This window comes from Rhinopithecus bieti, unplaced genomic scaffold (genome assembly GCF_001698545.2).
Source record: "Rhinopithecus bieti isolate Rb0 unplaced genomic scaffold, ASM169854v2 scaffold_9876, whole genome shotgun sequence".
Taxonomy (NCBI): domain Eukaryota; kingdom Metazoa; phylum Chordata; class Mammalia; order Primates; family Cercopithecidae; genus Rhinopithecus; species Rhinopithecus bieti.
Genome location: NW_016806295.1, coordinates 1,283,347 through 1,299,459, shown reverse-complemented (window position 1 = coordinate 1,299,459; position 16,113 = coordinate 1,283,347). Strand labels below are relative to the sequence as shown.

Genomic DNA, 16,113 nt, shown 5'->3' with positions numbered 1-16,113 from the left:
CTTGTGCATGGTTCATCCATAGCAAGTGGAAGGAGTGCCTGCTGAGGAAGATCCTACTCCAAAGCCGCCTGAGGCTGGAATGTCCTGATTCACCAGCTTTCTCATAAGTGAGGTCTCTTCTCTTGTCACACATACAGGTACCTCACACTTACACACACACACACCGAACACACACAACCTTCCATCTTCCTCCACTGCAAAGTCATGTGCATTACCCAGAAATGAGTGAGCCAGATGGCTGGAAAAACACATACAATTTATTTAACTCTCAACATCAAATCTTCCTCATGATGTTCTCATCTCAGGGATTAGAAGCAAATTAAAAATCTCTAGGGGCTCAGAAGCCTTCTACAATTTTGAGCTCTGAGCAGTTGTTGGATGACACAATGGAACAGAAGAGGTCTTTCTTGGTGAATTACCCTCTGATCTCATTAAAGAATAAGAATGAGACTATCCAGGCTAACACGATGAAATCCTATCTACTAAAAATACAAAAAATTAGCCGGGCGTGGTGTCGGGCGTCTGTATTCCCAGCTACTGGGGGAGGCTGAGGCAGGAGAACGGTGTGAACCCAGGATGTGGAGCTGGCAGTGAGCCGAGATCGCGCCACTGCCCTCCAGCCTGGGCGACAATCTAAGGGAAGAGCTGCATCATCGCTTAGGTTTAAAAATTAAAGTTTCTCTTGTTTTCAAGTTGCCCACCTCCAGTGAATCCACCCAAGGACTCTGAGCCAGCTTTCGGGGCTGCAGCTGGGGTGGACGGGCTTGGAGCAGGCAGACTCCTAAAAGTCAGAACCCAGATTTGCTGGCTTGTCAGTCACTGAGGGTCTGCCAGTTCTTCCCTGCTGCCTGCCACTGGCCAGGTATCCAGAGAAGGGATGGGCCACACCATCCCCTCCCTGGCGCCTGCTATACTGGGGACCAGAAGAGTTCCCAGCCCCTACTTCCTAGCCCTGACACAGGCAGAAAGGGCCTACGAATATGTTCACTTTATGTTGTGCATTTGTAGGCACGCACACATTTCTAAGACTAATTAACTCCAGTGCATGTGAATCAGCTAACACATTTTTGTTTTTAAAGCCCGCATAAATGGCTTCACTTAGCTTTAGCTGTTCTTTTGGGCTGTTAATTCTACTAGAACTCTATTTGTCCTGTGGGTTCTGCAGAATAGAACAGATTTGCTCAACTCCTCAGTGTCTGAGAGCAGCACCTAGGAGTTATCTGGGATCCACCAGAGACACTCATGGGGCCTGGCCCTTGTTCAGAATAAAAAGAAACCTGTGTCCCTTTGATTTCCTTGACAGGGTAGGTTTGCAGAAGTCAGGAAGGCTGGTAAAAAGATCCTTAGTAAGACCAACATTGTCTTTTTTTTTTTTTTTTTAACGTAGGAACAGCATAAAGTTGTTTCTGTCTACCAACTGTCTCTGATAGAAAAAAATAAAAAGTTGAATTGAAGAAAAGCTAACAGAGGGTTTTAGTTTTAGTTTTTTTGTCTTCCTTCCACCAGTAAATTATTGGAATGGATTTAGTGAGTCTGGTTTATTTTAGCTTCAATCTAGGTTTTGTACACAAGCAAAAAGCAAATGTTGAATTTTCAGGTAGGCCTTCATGGCAAGTGGCATGCAGACATGCAAAACCAACTGTCCCGGGGTGAGGAACCACTGGGAGCTCTCTGAAAGGCTTTCCAGGCAGTGGGCTAATGGGCAAAATGACTTCTCAGTGGCCCTGCTGACCGACAGTACGGATGTGCCAAGGGGATCTATCAGCCCACCTAAGAGTATTAAACTGAGTGCTGAGATCCTACTACCTAAAGTAATGAGGAAACCGTAAGCAACACGACTGACAGCCAGAAGGGAACACCAGACTTGTGGCGTTTAATGCTGTCCTGGATTAGCACCCCAAAATCTCGCCAAGCCAAAGGCCTTGCCCATCTGTGAGTTTTCCACATGTACAGAACCAGGCATGATTAGGCAAAGTCTTTGGACACGGCCTCCACGAAGTTGGGAGCCGACATCAGGATGCCGATGGTGCAGATGATGGTGAAGACCGAGAAGGCCATGAGGCACAGGCGGTCCACCACGCAGGCGGCGAACTTCCACTCGCTGCAGACCGCCTCGCTCTCGTCCTGGCAGCGAAAGCGGTTAGCGATGTAGCGGACCTCCTCCAGGATCTTGGCCAGGTCCGGGTCCCCCTCGGGGGGCTGCCCACCATGCAGGAGGTGCTCGTCGTGGGTGGGGGAGCAGGCCATGCGGCCGCACACCACCCCGGAGTCGGGGGTCGGGGCGCAATGCATGCCGTCCAGGCTGCGGAAGCCGATGTACAGCAGGTTCCCGTTGCTGGCGGGCGGCGGTGCCACGGTGCTCATCTCCACGCTGGCCAGGCTGCAGCGACGCTGCTTGTGCTGGCAGGCCGGGCGCACCTTATCCTCTCCGGGCCTCTTCATGCGCAGGAACCACGCGCACCAGTTCAGGAGGATGACTCTGGTCTGGGGAGACAACAGAACGTTAGGAGCCGCCCGAGGCGGGCATCGGCTGATCCCAACAGCAGTGAGATCCTACAATACAAGCCCTGCTTCACTGGTCCTGGGGGTAGCAGGCTCCACTGCCTCCCAGATGATTTTAGCAGGCAAGCAGTGCCTGCTCATGACAAGCAGTTGAGTTCAAAGTGAGGCGAGACTAAAACTGATGCACCCTGGAAAGAAGCTAAATTCTTCTCCGGGGCAGGCACACTGCAATCTCAGGGAAGACAGCCTCGTGGAAGGAGAACGCTATGTGAGCTGTGTCAAGAGGGAAAGTCGATTTCCCTCTCTGATCTTTCCTCATCTGTAACCTGGGGACCTTCAGGCCTAACTCTGGCTCCCACACTACCTGTTAGGTGCCCTGGAAGGCCACTGCAAATAGGCAAAGAGTGCCTGGGCGGCTGTAAATTTTCAAAGGCAACCCCAGGACATCCATGAGACACCAGGTAAACTTGAAGCTTGAAGCAAGTTCAGGCTTCCAACATCAGATTACCACATCTCTTGTGATGATGTGAACACTTTGCAAAGCTGTTTTTTAAAGTACCCTGATAAAAAGCAAATACCAAGGAACTTCCTGTGAAACAGAAACGAGGTTAGTGGTCTCCAATCTGATCCCAAGATTTGAGAGGCGGTGCTGTGCCCCAGAGGTGCTACATTGTTAAGGCATGACAACTTATTAAAGTCTTTTGATCTATTTAAAGGCAGCCTTGGGTATTCTTTCTTTTGGCCAGGGGCTCTGTGAAAAATTTCCTGAGACACTAAAGTGCTGTGAACCAAGGAAGTTTCGGAACCTCTAACCTAACTCAGTGGGCTTCAATGAAGACTGAATAAGATGATGTCTGGGAGAGTACTTTGAAAAGTGGAAGGCGGAAGCTGGCAAACTTTCTGTAAAGGGCCAGGCAACTACTCACTTCTGCTGAGGTAGCACACATTGAAGGTGTCAAATGGATGGGCATGTTTTCTAAAATAACTTACTTACAAAAACACTTGGTGGACTGGATTTGGCCACCTAGGCCATAGTTTGCTAACTTCTGGTCTAAAGTGTGTCCTAGGGTGCATGAAAGAAGCTGGAGAAAAATCACCCCAAGGAGTTTATCCTGGTTTTGCCCCTCATGGAAAGAAGAGAGACATCCAAAGCCTCAATCCAGGTAAAGCAGCATTCTTGCAAGCCCATCCAGGTAAGTGTGAAAAATGGGCCCTTTCCCTGAAATTATCCAGATCCTGATTTCATTTACATTTTGTTTTATGATTGTGGGGAAATTCCATCAGTAACCTAGCAGGTAGATTTCCTATCTTGAGGAAATATACAGATAGTAAATTGTGCAGTTCGTATCTACAGAGCTTTCATTCTTGGTAATCTTTTTATAATATCTTATCAAAGATAACTGCAACAAACAGGTCTGGGGACAAGAACAGGGAAGCATAAGACCAGTTTCATTGCAGCTATAAAAATAACCCTTCGTTTCCCATTGTACTTTACAAGCAGACGGCACTCTGCATGTCCTGGAAAGGTTGGGTCTGCTGACCTTAGAGGGTTTTTTATGATCAGTAAGGAGCAGGGACATATGGCCCCATGTGAAACCTTGGGTGAGTTGGGCCCTCCATACAACGCTCATGAGACACGTCATCTCACTTGGGGCTTTCAGGGTCCTGTGAAAGGAGTATAATCCCCTCACTTTACAGACCAACAAACTTGAGGTTGAAAGAGGCTAATAAACCGGCCCAAGGACATACAATGAGTAAGTAAGTGGTTTTATGTCACTTCACATGTTTAGCCTTTCCCAGCCTCATCTGTCAAAGGGTCTACAAGATTCTCTTCAAAACTCGTGCAACCCCACCCCTCTGGGAAGGCAACAGAAAGCCTGAGCCAGCTCTGTCGGGGGGCTGCAGGGCAGTGAGTGTGCCTGCATGCACTGGCAGCTGTGCACACGGGCAGCGAGCAGCACCAGGCACTTCTCCCTCCATGGCAGGGTCTACACGTCCCCCAGTGCACATCTCAAGCTCATACGATACACACTGCCAAGTCTATTTTGAATTCCATGCCCTGAATCATTAGCTGTCAAAGCCAAAGCATTTAAAAGATAAAATTATCCTCTTGGCACTCCTCAAACTGTGCTCTTGACCTCTTCTGTTAGGTTACAGTTTTGTTTCTGGCTGTGCAAATGTCACATAATGCCACCGCACCCGGCAGTATCTTCTTCATAGCAACAGATCATAATAAAAGTCCCTCGGCGGCTGTTTGTGTTTCACATACACATGGAATGAAGGAAAAATGCAGTGTGCTATATAAAGCGAGAGAAATGCATAAGCTTCATCTTTCATTTGCAGCCAACTGGTTTTAATAAGCTTTTATGCTGAGAGGTGAATAATTGGCATATGTTCTTAATTAAGATTGTTCTAGAGCAGTAGAGTGCTACAGGTCATTAAAAATGGTTTCGTGTCTCAATGTCTTAATTTTCTTATCTTCTCATCAGTCAAAATACAAGAAATGAGAATAGGTGTTTAGATTTTTGTATTTGCATAAATAAATACTGCAAGGAAAAAGGAGGAATTCATTACAATGGTTATATGCCAATCGGTATTGGTGGTAGATGCAGGGGAAGGGGAAGGAATGGCAGCAGGATTTCCTTATGTATAATTTTATTTTTATTTTGACTTTAGAAACAGGTAAATGTATTACCTGCTTCAAACTGATGGATGGATAGGTAGAAAGAGCAGTAAACCAACAAGTCCCCAGCTCTCAGGCCTCCCACCTCTGGCCTTGCATTTTCTTAAGTGTGTCAGGGTTATAAGGAAATCAGACAAAAATACAGGTGAATGTGTGCAAATGTACCCCAGTGTTTTAAGGGTAGGTGCTTCACAAAGCAAGCCTCAGGGAACGTAGTGATGTGTTCCGTGTGCGCGATGTCACCATGTAGGCTGAGCTCACATTACTGCTGGTGGAATGAGCTACAAGTGAGTCCTTTTTTTTGTTTTTTTAAGAGATGGGGTTTTGCTCTGTCACCCAGGCTGGAGGGCAATGACATCATCATAGCTCACTGGAGCCTGGAGCTCCTGGGCTCACATGATGCTCCCACCTCAGCCTCCCAGGTAGCTGGGACTACAGGCACACACCACTATGAGAGGCTCACAAGTAAGTCTTCACTAAAGAGTGTATAAGGGGAATGGGCCATGCAGGTGCAACTCTGAGAAAAAACAGTAATTTTGTAAAGCATCTCTTAAGAAGTAGTCTTTGCTAAGTGAGCATTCGGGTAACTAAACTACTGCACAATGAAATGTTTCAGGAGGCCCAGCAATCCCCTATTCCTGGAGAGCACCTGACGGCATCTCACCCCTACAGCTGCTTTTAGCTTGTTGATTCCTAGATTCCCTTCTGAACTGGGACACAAGTGCTCTCCAAAGACAGGCCGCTTTTGGGATGTGAGGGCCTTTTTAGCTCCCCAAATCCTTAGGCCAGGCTCTCCAGACGGGAGGTCAGGGAAGATTTACAAAGCCCACATGAAGCGGGGAAGAAGCGCAGGCCCTCCCTAGGTCCTCATCAAGGTTTCCTGACTGCCAGGCGAGGGTGGATGCAGAGCTCCGGACACCAGACCCTGCAGGAGAGGATCCCTGGGTGGGTGAGCATCTGCAGACGTGGCCGGGCACGGTGCCAGCAGCTGGGGCAGGAGTGGTATGGCCCAGGCTAAGCTAACAGGCTGTGGGATGCAATCCTTTATATTTTCATCCATTTCCTTTTATCCCATCCTCCTTCCCCACTGGTGACAATTAGTCTTTGTTTTATAGACTTCTGGTTGGATGATATCCCTATATGTACTGAACGTACAGATTTGTACACGGCTCATTCTGTTTCTTACTCTTTTCACTCCTCATTCTGTTGTGAAGCCTCAATCATGTCGCTACACGTCTGTCTCATCTGTTGCTTCCAACTGCAGCACAGTGCTTCACAGCATGCATCCAAAAAAACTACCTTCTCAAAACACTGTGCTGATAGAACACACAGGGCAGCCAGTTTGAGAGCCTTACTCTGCAGCGTCAGATTAGACAGCAGTGCCACAGGGCATCCTGGAACACGCGCACCATGACTGCACGCTATGCAAAGACACGTCAATGGGTGACGAAATACAAAAACAAAGCTATTTCTGGCTGGGCACGATGGCTCACGCCTGTAAATCCCAGCATTTTGGGAGGCTGATATGCCCAGATCATGAGGTCAGGAGTTCGAGACCAGCCTGGCCAACATAGTGAAACCCCATCTCTACTAAAAATAAAAAAAGTGGCCAGGCGTGGTGGCATGTGCCTATAGTCCCAGCTATTTGGGAGGCTGAGGCAGGAGAATCGCTTGAACTCAGGAGGTACAAGTTGCAGTGAGCCAAGATTACGCCACTGCACTCCAGCCTGGGTGACACAGTGAGACTCCGTCTCAAAAAACAAACAACCCAAAGCTATTTCTTTAGGAATGCCCGTTTTTTGTGCAATTTTTGAAATAGATAAACCCTAGGAGGAGCCTCCTTTAGGGAGGGGCTCCAACTCTGTCGGGGATGGGAGGAACATACCCACTTGGGCATCTTGCCCCCGTCGGGGTCGTGGTGGTGGTACTGCAGCACGATTACCGTCACCACCACCGAGAGGCCCACGATGATCATGGTGCTGGCGAAGTACTGGGCTGTGGAGAGAACAGATGCAGGGTGAGACCCGGAGCTCCTGCGACACTGAACATCACAGGACAGGCACACCCTAACCAGGTTCTCTGACCGTCAGGGCCTCAGGGTGCAGTGATGCCACGGGCTGGGCAGATGGCCTCCTGCCACCAGCCAGGCCTGCAGCCCACATTCTGGGTGTGCAAAACCAGCCAGCGTGGTCTGACTTCCCACCCACGGAGTGGCCTTCCCTCACTTCATTGCACTTCCATGCACTCTGGCCTCCTTGTCAGTCAATAAGGGCTAGCATCGCCTGACAGGATGGTGGTAAGGTTGTTCCTGTGAGTATATACTGGATGTCAGGGCATGGGAACCATCCAGTGTTTATGATGCAGGCCTCTACTGTGCTCCAGGGGCACAATGAGGGCAAACCTGCACACCACCTGGCTGCCAACTGTCCAGCCTGAGGAAGGGGTCAGTGGCAGGGACTTTTCAGGACGAAAACTTCAGTCTCAGCTTTGGCTCTAATGGGCCATGCGTGTCCTTCCACCTGGGCCCAGGTGAGAAGCAGCATGGAGCATCTGAGTGCTTCCACCCTGGTCCACTAGCTACTGGCTGTGAGTCTAGAGTGAACACTCAGCCTCTTTGGGCCTCAGCTCTTCAATGGGGGTGGTGCAAAGGCTGATATTTGCATCTCCCAACAAAGTTCATGTGTTAAAAAACCCTAGTCCTAACTGGGATGGTATCTGGAGGTGGGGCTTTGGGACGTATGAGATTGTGATTTATAATAAGAAATATGTATTTGGTCTTCCTCCCATTTCCTGGCACACAGCTCCTAAAACCTTTGAATCTCTGAAGTCATCAGTGTCTCTTTACATGCTAATAAGATGACTTATGGCTGAAGTTCCTGGATACCCTCAGGATGGGGTCTGGTTGCCAGGGGAACCAGTCAAGTAATTAGTTGGAACCTTCAAGCCCTATCCCCTCTCCCAACCTTTGACCCCTGGGGAGGAAAGACTTACTGAGGGTTGAGTTGGTCACCAGTGACCAATGATGTAATCAATCATTCCCATGTAGTGAACCCTCCATAAAAACCCAAAAGGATGGAGTTCTTTGGAGACCTTCCCAGTGCTGAACACGTGGAGGTGTTTGGAGGGTGATGTGCCCTTCTCAAATACCTTGCCCTATGCATTTCTTTCATCTGATTGTTCATCTGTACTTTATAATTAATGAATAAATATAAGTAAAGTGTTTCCCTGAGTTTACCAGAGTGAGCCACTCTAGTAAATGGCTGAACTCAAAGATGTGCTTTTGGGAACTCCCTGATTTATATATAGAGTTGGACAGAAGCATGAGAAGCCGGAAGTTCTAACTAGCATCTCAAGTGGAAATGGTCTTATGAGCCTTAATCTGTGAATGCTGTGCTAACTCCAGGTGGTGTCAGGACTGAAGTGAACTAACTGTAGGACACCCAGCTGGTTTCCACGAATTGGTCGATGTGGGAGAAACGCCCCCCTTTGGTGTGAGAAGTGTTGTGTAAGTAGAGAAATGGTGAGTGATTTTCTCAGGGTCCTTGAAGAGGTCCTGAGGGTGCAGCCCTCATAATGGGATTACAGTCCTTCATGAAAAGAGGCTAAAGAGCTAATTCACTCTCTTTTTGTCACGTAAGGCCACAGCGAGAAAAGGGTCATCTGTAAACCAGGGAGTGGCCCCTCACCAGAGCCCTGCTGGCACTCTTATCTAGGACTTGCAGCCTTGCAGAACTGTGAGAAATAAATGTCTGTTGTTCAGGCCCCCAGTCTACAGCAATTTGTTATGGTAGCCTCCATTAAAATAGAAACCCCTTCCTTGCAGCATTTGTGCAATGACGAGCAATTACACAGGCCAAGATGTCTAGGAGAAAGGAGGCGGTGTTCTTTAGTGGGCAGCTCTGATTATTAAACCTTTGATGTGGCTGTCTGCTCAAGAGGCTGAGCTCTAAGCAGAAAGCATCAGGGTGCAGGAGGCTAAGCATTCAGCTAGCCCTCACTGGTCCTCAAGCCAGGAAGGAACTCGCTGCCTTCCTACAAAGACCAAGAGGTACCTGGGAGGAGCTTTGCCAGAGGTGGAAGTTCAAGACCTAAAGTTAGCGTCAGGGCTCCTGAGAAAAGGAAGGAGACTGGAGCAAACCATGACCCTTATGAGCTGAATTGTGCTTCCCCCTAGAATTCATATGTTGAAGCCCTAACCCCTAGTACCCTAGGATGTGACTGTACTTGGATATAGTGTCTTTAAGGAGGTAATTAAGTACAATTAGGTCAAGCCCTAATCCAATCTGACTGGTGTTCTTTTAACGAAGAAGAGGAAATGTGGATACACAGACACCAGGGTGCAGGTGCACAGAGGAACTACCAGGGGAGGACAAAGCATTGTGAAAGTGGTTGTCTGCAAGCCTGGGGGAGAGGTCTCAGGATAAACCATCCCTGATGGCCCCTTGGTCTTGGACTTTCAGCAGTGCAACTGTGAGAAAATAAATTTCTGTGATTTAAGCCCCCAGTCCATAGTGTTTTGTCATGGCAGCCTGAGCAGACCAACCACCTATGGAGAGATGGGGGTCAAAGGATTGCCCAGACTGAAATTCCATCAACAGAGGGAAGCAAAGCTGATGTCCCTAGGGCCACTAGCATCCCATCCTTCTAGATGTGGGCTATGCACCAACCAAGCCTTTCCCAGCAGGTAATCAGTCCAGAGAGGGCCTGACAACTATCCCAGGAAGGGTGGCTGCAAATCTCTACTGAAAGCAGTATGCTGGAAGGTAGAAAGAATGGAGACAGAACCAGGTGGAAAGGTGGTTCTTCCCTGTCTGATGGTATCAAGAGAAAAATGATACGCACAAAGGCTTTTCATACCAACGGTTTCTCTGGCCAAAATACTGCACATACAGGGAGTTCCACAAAGAAGGGCCTTGGCTGCTTGGTTCCCAAAGCCTGGGGGTATCCAGGTAGGGCTCTCCCTCTAGCCCACCCCCAGGTAGACACACAACATGGATCCTCAAACAGCAGGGGCCAGCAGGTGTAATGAGTCCGTATACCTCCTTCCGAACTTCACTGCCCAATGGGAGTGGAGACTCTAGTTTTTGTTGTCCCTCCTTGGGCAGAGGGTCATGCCTTATACCTGTGCAAAATATATTCTCATTCACATTTCCCTGAACACTTTTATTTTATATAGAGACATTGAGTTATCTCAGGACACAATAACCGTGTGCTTCTCCCATTTTAACAAAGGCTTTTTGGATAAACAACATCTTAAGCTAAGATGATGCATCTCTAATGATAAAATATCTGGCTTCAAAACAAGCATGAGGAGGAGAATTAGGGGAAGGGGGGCATTTCTGCAAGTTAAAAGTCAAACCTCAAAGCTGAATATCCCCTTCCCCTTACTTGGGCCCAGGTGACTCTGAATAGTTACAGCAAATCATCACCTTCCAGAGAAAATGGGGGCAGTGCAGCCCTATTTCTTATAGTTTCATCTGCTGGGAAATCCTGGGCACACCCTAACCCCATATCTCTAAGAGAGGGGCCCGACTCTTGCCTTACCTATCAATGGTACCGAATCAGATGTTGCGGGCATGATCTCAGCCACGAGCAGCATGAAGACAGTAAGAGAGAGTAAGACTGTTATCCCTAAAACATAAACACACAGCGGTTCCTCAGACAAAACAGACAAGAAGGCCTCAATTCTATCTAATGAGGGCTCCTAACCTGACACTCAAAGAACGAGGGATGGTGGTGCTGGGGGATGCTGTGGAATGCACGTTTTGGGCGTGGGCATTTTCCAGGGGACATTCCATGCCACTTACCAGAGTCCCAAAGGAGTCTCTTATGGAGACAAGTTTAGGACCCAGAATTTTAAAAGCATCAACACAAACTGAAAAATTTAACTTAGCACAATTATCTCTCATATTTTTTGTAAAATATTATTGAGAAGTAGTTTCACGTAGCAGGAAAAAGAAAATATGCAGTCAGGAGACCTGGTTTCAGGTCTTCAGTTTGCTACTCAGCTAGCTATGTGACCTTAGACATAACATTCAACCTTTCTGAACCTCATACTCAGAAGATACGGGTTTGGGAATAATTTTTACTATATGCTACATCTGTTTAGTAACTCTTTAAGACATTGAGAAACTCATCCCACCATTCGAAATCTTGGTTTTCTTAGCTTCGTATGGGAGTGATCATAAGAATTACACTGTGTACTGCAACATACAAATGCAAGCTGATTGATACTAAGCTAAATTGTTCCCTTGATGACCAGTCGCCATCAAGGAACAGGTGGGGTGGCAGGAGGGAAAAAAGTACAGGCCCCTCGAGGCAGATTGGAGCTGGCCCCTCCCTGTGCATCCCCCCATCCTCTGAGGGTCCTCCAGTATTCTCAGGATCACACAGCCTTCCAGCACGGAGCCCGAGTCAGGGACCTCTGGAGTCCTGGAGCCACCCTGGGCTAGGAGGTCTGTGTGCGATGAGCCAGGTAATCCCTGGGAACCCTGATGGAGTCCTGCGCTGTCTGCTGTGAGCCCTCCAGAGCTGACCTCAGCAGAGGGGCCTCCGGTCTCAGAGACCCGGGTGCTTACCCAGGGAAATCTTCTCCCCAGAATCTGCAGGAAGCAGGAACACCAGCAGGGCAAGGGCAGAGATGAGCACACAGGGGATCAGCAGGTTGAGGCCATAGTAGAGGGTCCTGCGGCGCATGGTCACTGTGAAGGTGACATCGGGGTAGGGCTCTTTGCAGCACTCATAGAACTTTTCACTCCTCTTGCCGGGAATTCCTCCATAGGGGGGAGGAGAGAAGGAGCCATTGTTAGAATACAATAAATTACCCTGTTTATTCAATGTGTATACCACACACAAGCATAGCCCTAAAGTTTGCAAAGTGCTAAAAAAAAAAAAAAAAAAAAGGGGGGAGGGCGTGTAATTAGCTTGAATAAAACCTGTTGATTTACTATAGCGTTAAGATAGTTGGCCAAACTAGTAGATAGTCTTTTGGTGGATTGGAAACACATGATTATAATAATTATAAATAACATATTACCAATTTTACACTGTTATAAATGTAATCGTTTTTCTATTTAAAATAATCAAATATAGGTTCCCATCAACTGAAACTTGCTTTTAGAAATGGAGTGGATCGGCCGGGTGCAGTGGCTCAAGTCTGTAATCCCAGCACTTTGGGAGGCTGAGGCGGGCGGATCACAAGGTCAGGAGATTGAGACCATCCTGGCTAACCCGGTGAAACTCCGTCTCTACTAAAAAAATACAAAAAAAAAAACCTAGCCAGGCGAGGTGGCGGGCGCCTGTAGTCCCAGCTACTTGGGAGGCTGAGGCAGGAGAATGGCGTGAACCTGGGAGGCGGAGCTTGCAGTGAGCTGAGATCCGGTCACTGCACTCCAGCCTGGGCGACAGAGTGAGACTCCATCTCAAAAAAAAAAAAAAAAAAAAAAGAAATGGAGTGGATCTGAATAACGTAGAGCTATCTATCCTCACACTGGTTTGTTTAAATGCATCCTCACTACAAGTGCCAGTTCCTCTTGGAAAGCATGGCATATCCTAATTGTTTTCTGTTTCTCCTCCTATAGCTCTCACTAAATTATGGAGACTACTGCAAAAGTCAATAAATACTCACACCGAAAAGGACAGTGGAAAATCCCAAACTTTTAAAGCTTGCCCAAGAATAGAAAAGCTTTCTTCCAGGCTGTTAGTCTCATGGCTTACCCACTAGGTCCCATTCTCCATTGGGGATATAGCCACTGATATCTGCCTCCTGCATCTGCAGATCCAAGGACCAGCCTCCATAAGACCAGGATCCAAACTTCAGTTTGCAATGCTGCACATCAAAGGGAAACCAGCGCACGTCGATGTAGCAGGAACTCTTGAATATGCCTGTGTGGGTGATGGAAACGGAAGATTGAAACGGAAGCTGACCGAGACGCGCTCAAAATACGCAGCAGTTCCTTCAGCCGGTTCCGCCCTCCGCACTGCAGCTAATGCAGTCCACAGCAAACTGAAGCTGTCTCTTTAACTGCAAAATCTTTAAAACAGAATCTCAGCTCAGCTTCACTGTCTTTTAAAATCCAAACGTAACAATGACATGCTCTGTCAAAAACTGTTCTGTGGGCTTTTGTGCAAAAGTTAGCTCTATAATCTTGCATTGACTATGAGCATCTTCAGACTCTAAATAATAAAAGTAAAGAATGCAAAATATCTTAGAGAAGTTGATAACGATGATGAGGTTAGAAATAGAATCTAAAAGGTGTGTGTGGGTGTTGTGTGGGGTGAGGTGGGCATTTTCTTTAGGTTAAAAATTGGAAGAACACATGATTATTGAGAAATATAATCTAGAATTCTGGTTAAAGCTAGAATTTTAACTAATTTAAATTCTAGACCAAGAACAGAACAAGCTGGGCACCGTGTCTCATGCCCATAATCCCAGTGACACAGGACACTGAGGTGGGAGGGTCACTTGAGACTAGTAATTTGAGACCAGACTGGGCAACATAGTGAGACATCTCTAATAAAAAAATTAGCTGGGTGAGGTGGTGCATGTCTGTAGTCCCAGCCAGTCAGGAGGCTAAGGCAGGAGCATTGCTTGAGCCCAGGAGTTTGAGGCTAAAGTGAAGTTAGCTATGATCGAGCCCCTGTACTCCAGCCTGGGGAACACACCTAGAATCTGTCTGTAAGAAAAAAAGTTAAAAAAAAACAAAAAACAAAAAAAAAAAAACAGATAAGTTTAAGCTGAAGAGATGGTGCTTGAAGGAAGAGTTTCCATTGAAAAGAGCTATTCCAGGCTAGGACAGGTTGGAAGTGGATTTCCCAGAGGGCCATGGGGAGGAAACCAGAAGAGGCCACTCCAGTTATTTACGCTCATGTGCTCTTCCTGGCCCAGAGGAAGGCTGCATGGCACAAGAAGACAGGCACAGACTCAGCGTCCAGGTGTTCCTGGGGCAGGACTGGCACTCCGCAAATTGCTGCTACTGAGTCACAGAAAGAATGCGTGCAGGAAGGGCCTCCACAGCCTTGCAAAGAAGGGCCCCACCCCACAACCAAGTTGGGAAAAGATACACATTTTGTCCCTGGAGTTCCTTTAAGTATGATTTGCGTCCTTACGTGAAATGTTTATAGGAATCTGGAATCATCACAGACAATCCCCCTCCATTAATGGTTGAATCCCCCCAAAACCCACATTGTCTGCCAGTTAGAAAGCTTTGTAACTTCATGAGTCCATTTCTACGAAATGGCCCGAGACAGAGAATTTCTAGAGACAGAAAGCAGATCAGTGGTTGCTGGGAGTAGGAATGGGAATTAACTGCAAACAAGCAAAAGGGATCTTTGTGGGGTGATGGGAATGTTCTAAAACTAGACTGTGGTAATGGTTGCATAATTCTGTAAATATACTAAAAATTGTTGAATCATGTACTTAAAATGCATGATATGTAAATTCTCTCTCAATAAAGCTGTTAAAAAATAAACACATGAAACGGGGGGAAAAGTCATGTTATGATCAAGTCTCTATTTCAAAGCTTGAACTCATTTTTTTCTACCCCTAACCCTCTAACTACAGACAGGGCAGCATCCTGGGACTAGTTCTGCATTCCCAGGGAGCAGGCAAGGGGTTTCCAAACCAGGCAGCCCTGGGCCTTTCCTGCCGGTGTAAGGAAGCCCCTCATGGTCACAGGACAGCGTGTCCTGTCCTGACCAGCATCCAGGGACACTGCAGTGGGGACGCAGGCCTGGAGCCCAAGAGGGGGCTGCTGTACTCAGGCAGCTCGAGGCTTGCAGTGCTCCTCCTGCAGCTGAAAATAGCCTCAGCCTTCCAAACAACCTGCAGCAGCATATTCTACACTGGTGACTACCAGAGGCTGTTTTCTAAAATAGCCCTCATAACAGAAAATGCAACGTGCAGGCCTGGTGAGAAAGACCTCGGGAGTGATGGAAGGCTCCCCCACTAGCCCCGTCTGCCAGGGTCCTCCTGGTAGGAGGAAATGCCAGGGCTTGCAGGAAAGCGGATGCTTCGAGAAGCCTGAACAGCTGGACTTCTTCAATCTGTTCCAGTATTATTGGGAGGTGTCTACCTACCACTGGCAGGTTCACTCGCTCCTTTGTTCATTCAGGGGTAAATGCTGAGGTGAGCAAAGGCTGACTCTGACCCCGGAGGCTTGTCACCTGCTGACAGGGAGGACAGGCAGACAGCAACCCAGCAGGCAGAGCCAGCCTAGCCGCAGCAGTGCGGTGTGAGTGCGGCCGTGTCTACGTGAAGGTGTGAGGTGTGTATTAGTGTGTAGTGTGAGTATCAGAGCACATGAGGTGTGTGTGTGGTGTGACACATGTAAATGTGTGAGGCGTGTGTGAGGATGTGTGGTGGGAGACGTATATGTGCATGTGAGTTTAGCTGACGTGTGTGTGTGTGAGTATATGAGTGGATGTGTGTGTGTGCATGTGAGCATGGGAGTGTGTGGGTGGTATGTGTGCAGTAACTGCAAGATGTGCATGAGTGTGGTGTGTGAGTGTATGAGGTATGTGTGTGAAAGTTGTGTGGCATGTGAGTGGTGTCAGTAGTGTATCTGGTTTGAATGTGCATGTGTGAGTGGTGTCTGCATGTAAGTGGTGTGTGTGTGAGGGTTGTGAGTCGTGTGTGAGTGGTGTGTATGAGGGTGTGAGTGGTGTGTAAGGGTGTGTGAGTGGTGTGTGTGTAAGTGGTGTGTGAGTGATGTGTGGGTGTCTGGTGTGTAAGTGGTGTGTGTTAGTGGTATGTGTGAGTGGTGTGTGTGTAAGTGGTGTGTGAGTGGTGTGTATGAGGGTGTGTTAGTGGTGTGTTAGTGGTATGTGTGTTGGTGTGAGTGGTAAGTGGTGTGTGAGTGGTGTGTATGAGGGTGTGTTAGTGGTGTGTTAGTGGTATGTGTGTTGGTGTGAGTGGTAAGTGGTGTGTG

At 47.7% G+C, this 16,113-nt stretch overlaps 1 protein-coding gene across 1 annotated transcript in view; it reads right to left on the bottom strand.

The window, feature by feature from the left end:
• Positions 1 to 235: 235 nt before the first annotated feature.
• CHRNA7 (cholinergic receptor nicotinic alpha 7 subunit) overlaps positions 236 to 16,113 on the bottom strand; it is a 142,778-nt gene continuing 126,900 nt past the window's right edge. Inside the window, exons 7-11 of the mRNA XM_017875403.1 lie at positions 12,902 to 13,120; positions 11,764 to 11,958; positions 10,730 to 10,816; positions 7,071 to 7,180; positions 236 to 2,484 (exon numbers count right to left, since the gene is read on the bottom strand). Coding sequence (XP_017730892.1) covers positions 1,966 to 2,484; positions 7,071 to 7,180; positions 10,730 to 10,816; positions 11,764 to 11,958; positions 12,902 to 13,120 — 1,130 coding nt within the window. The 3' untranslated portion in view covers positions 236 to 1,965. The remainder of the gene's footprint in view (positions 2,485 to 7,070; positions 7,181 to 10,729; positions 10,817 to 11,763; positions 11,959 to 12,901; positions 13,121 to 16,113) is intronic.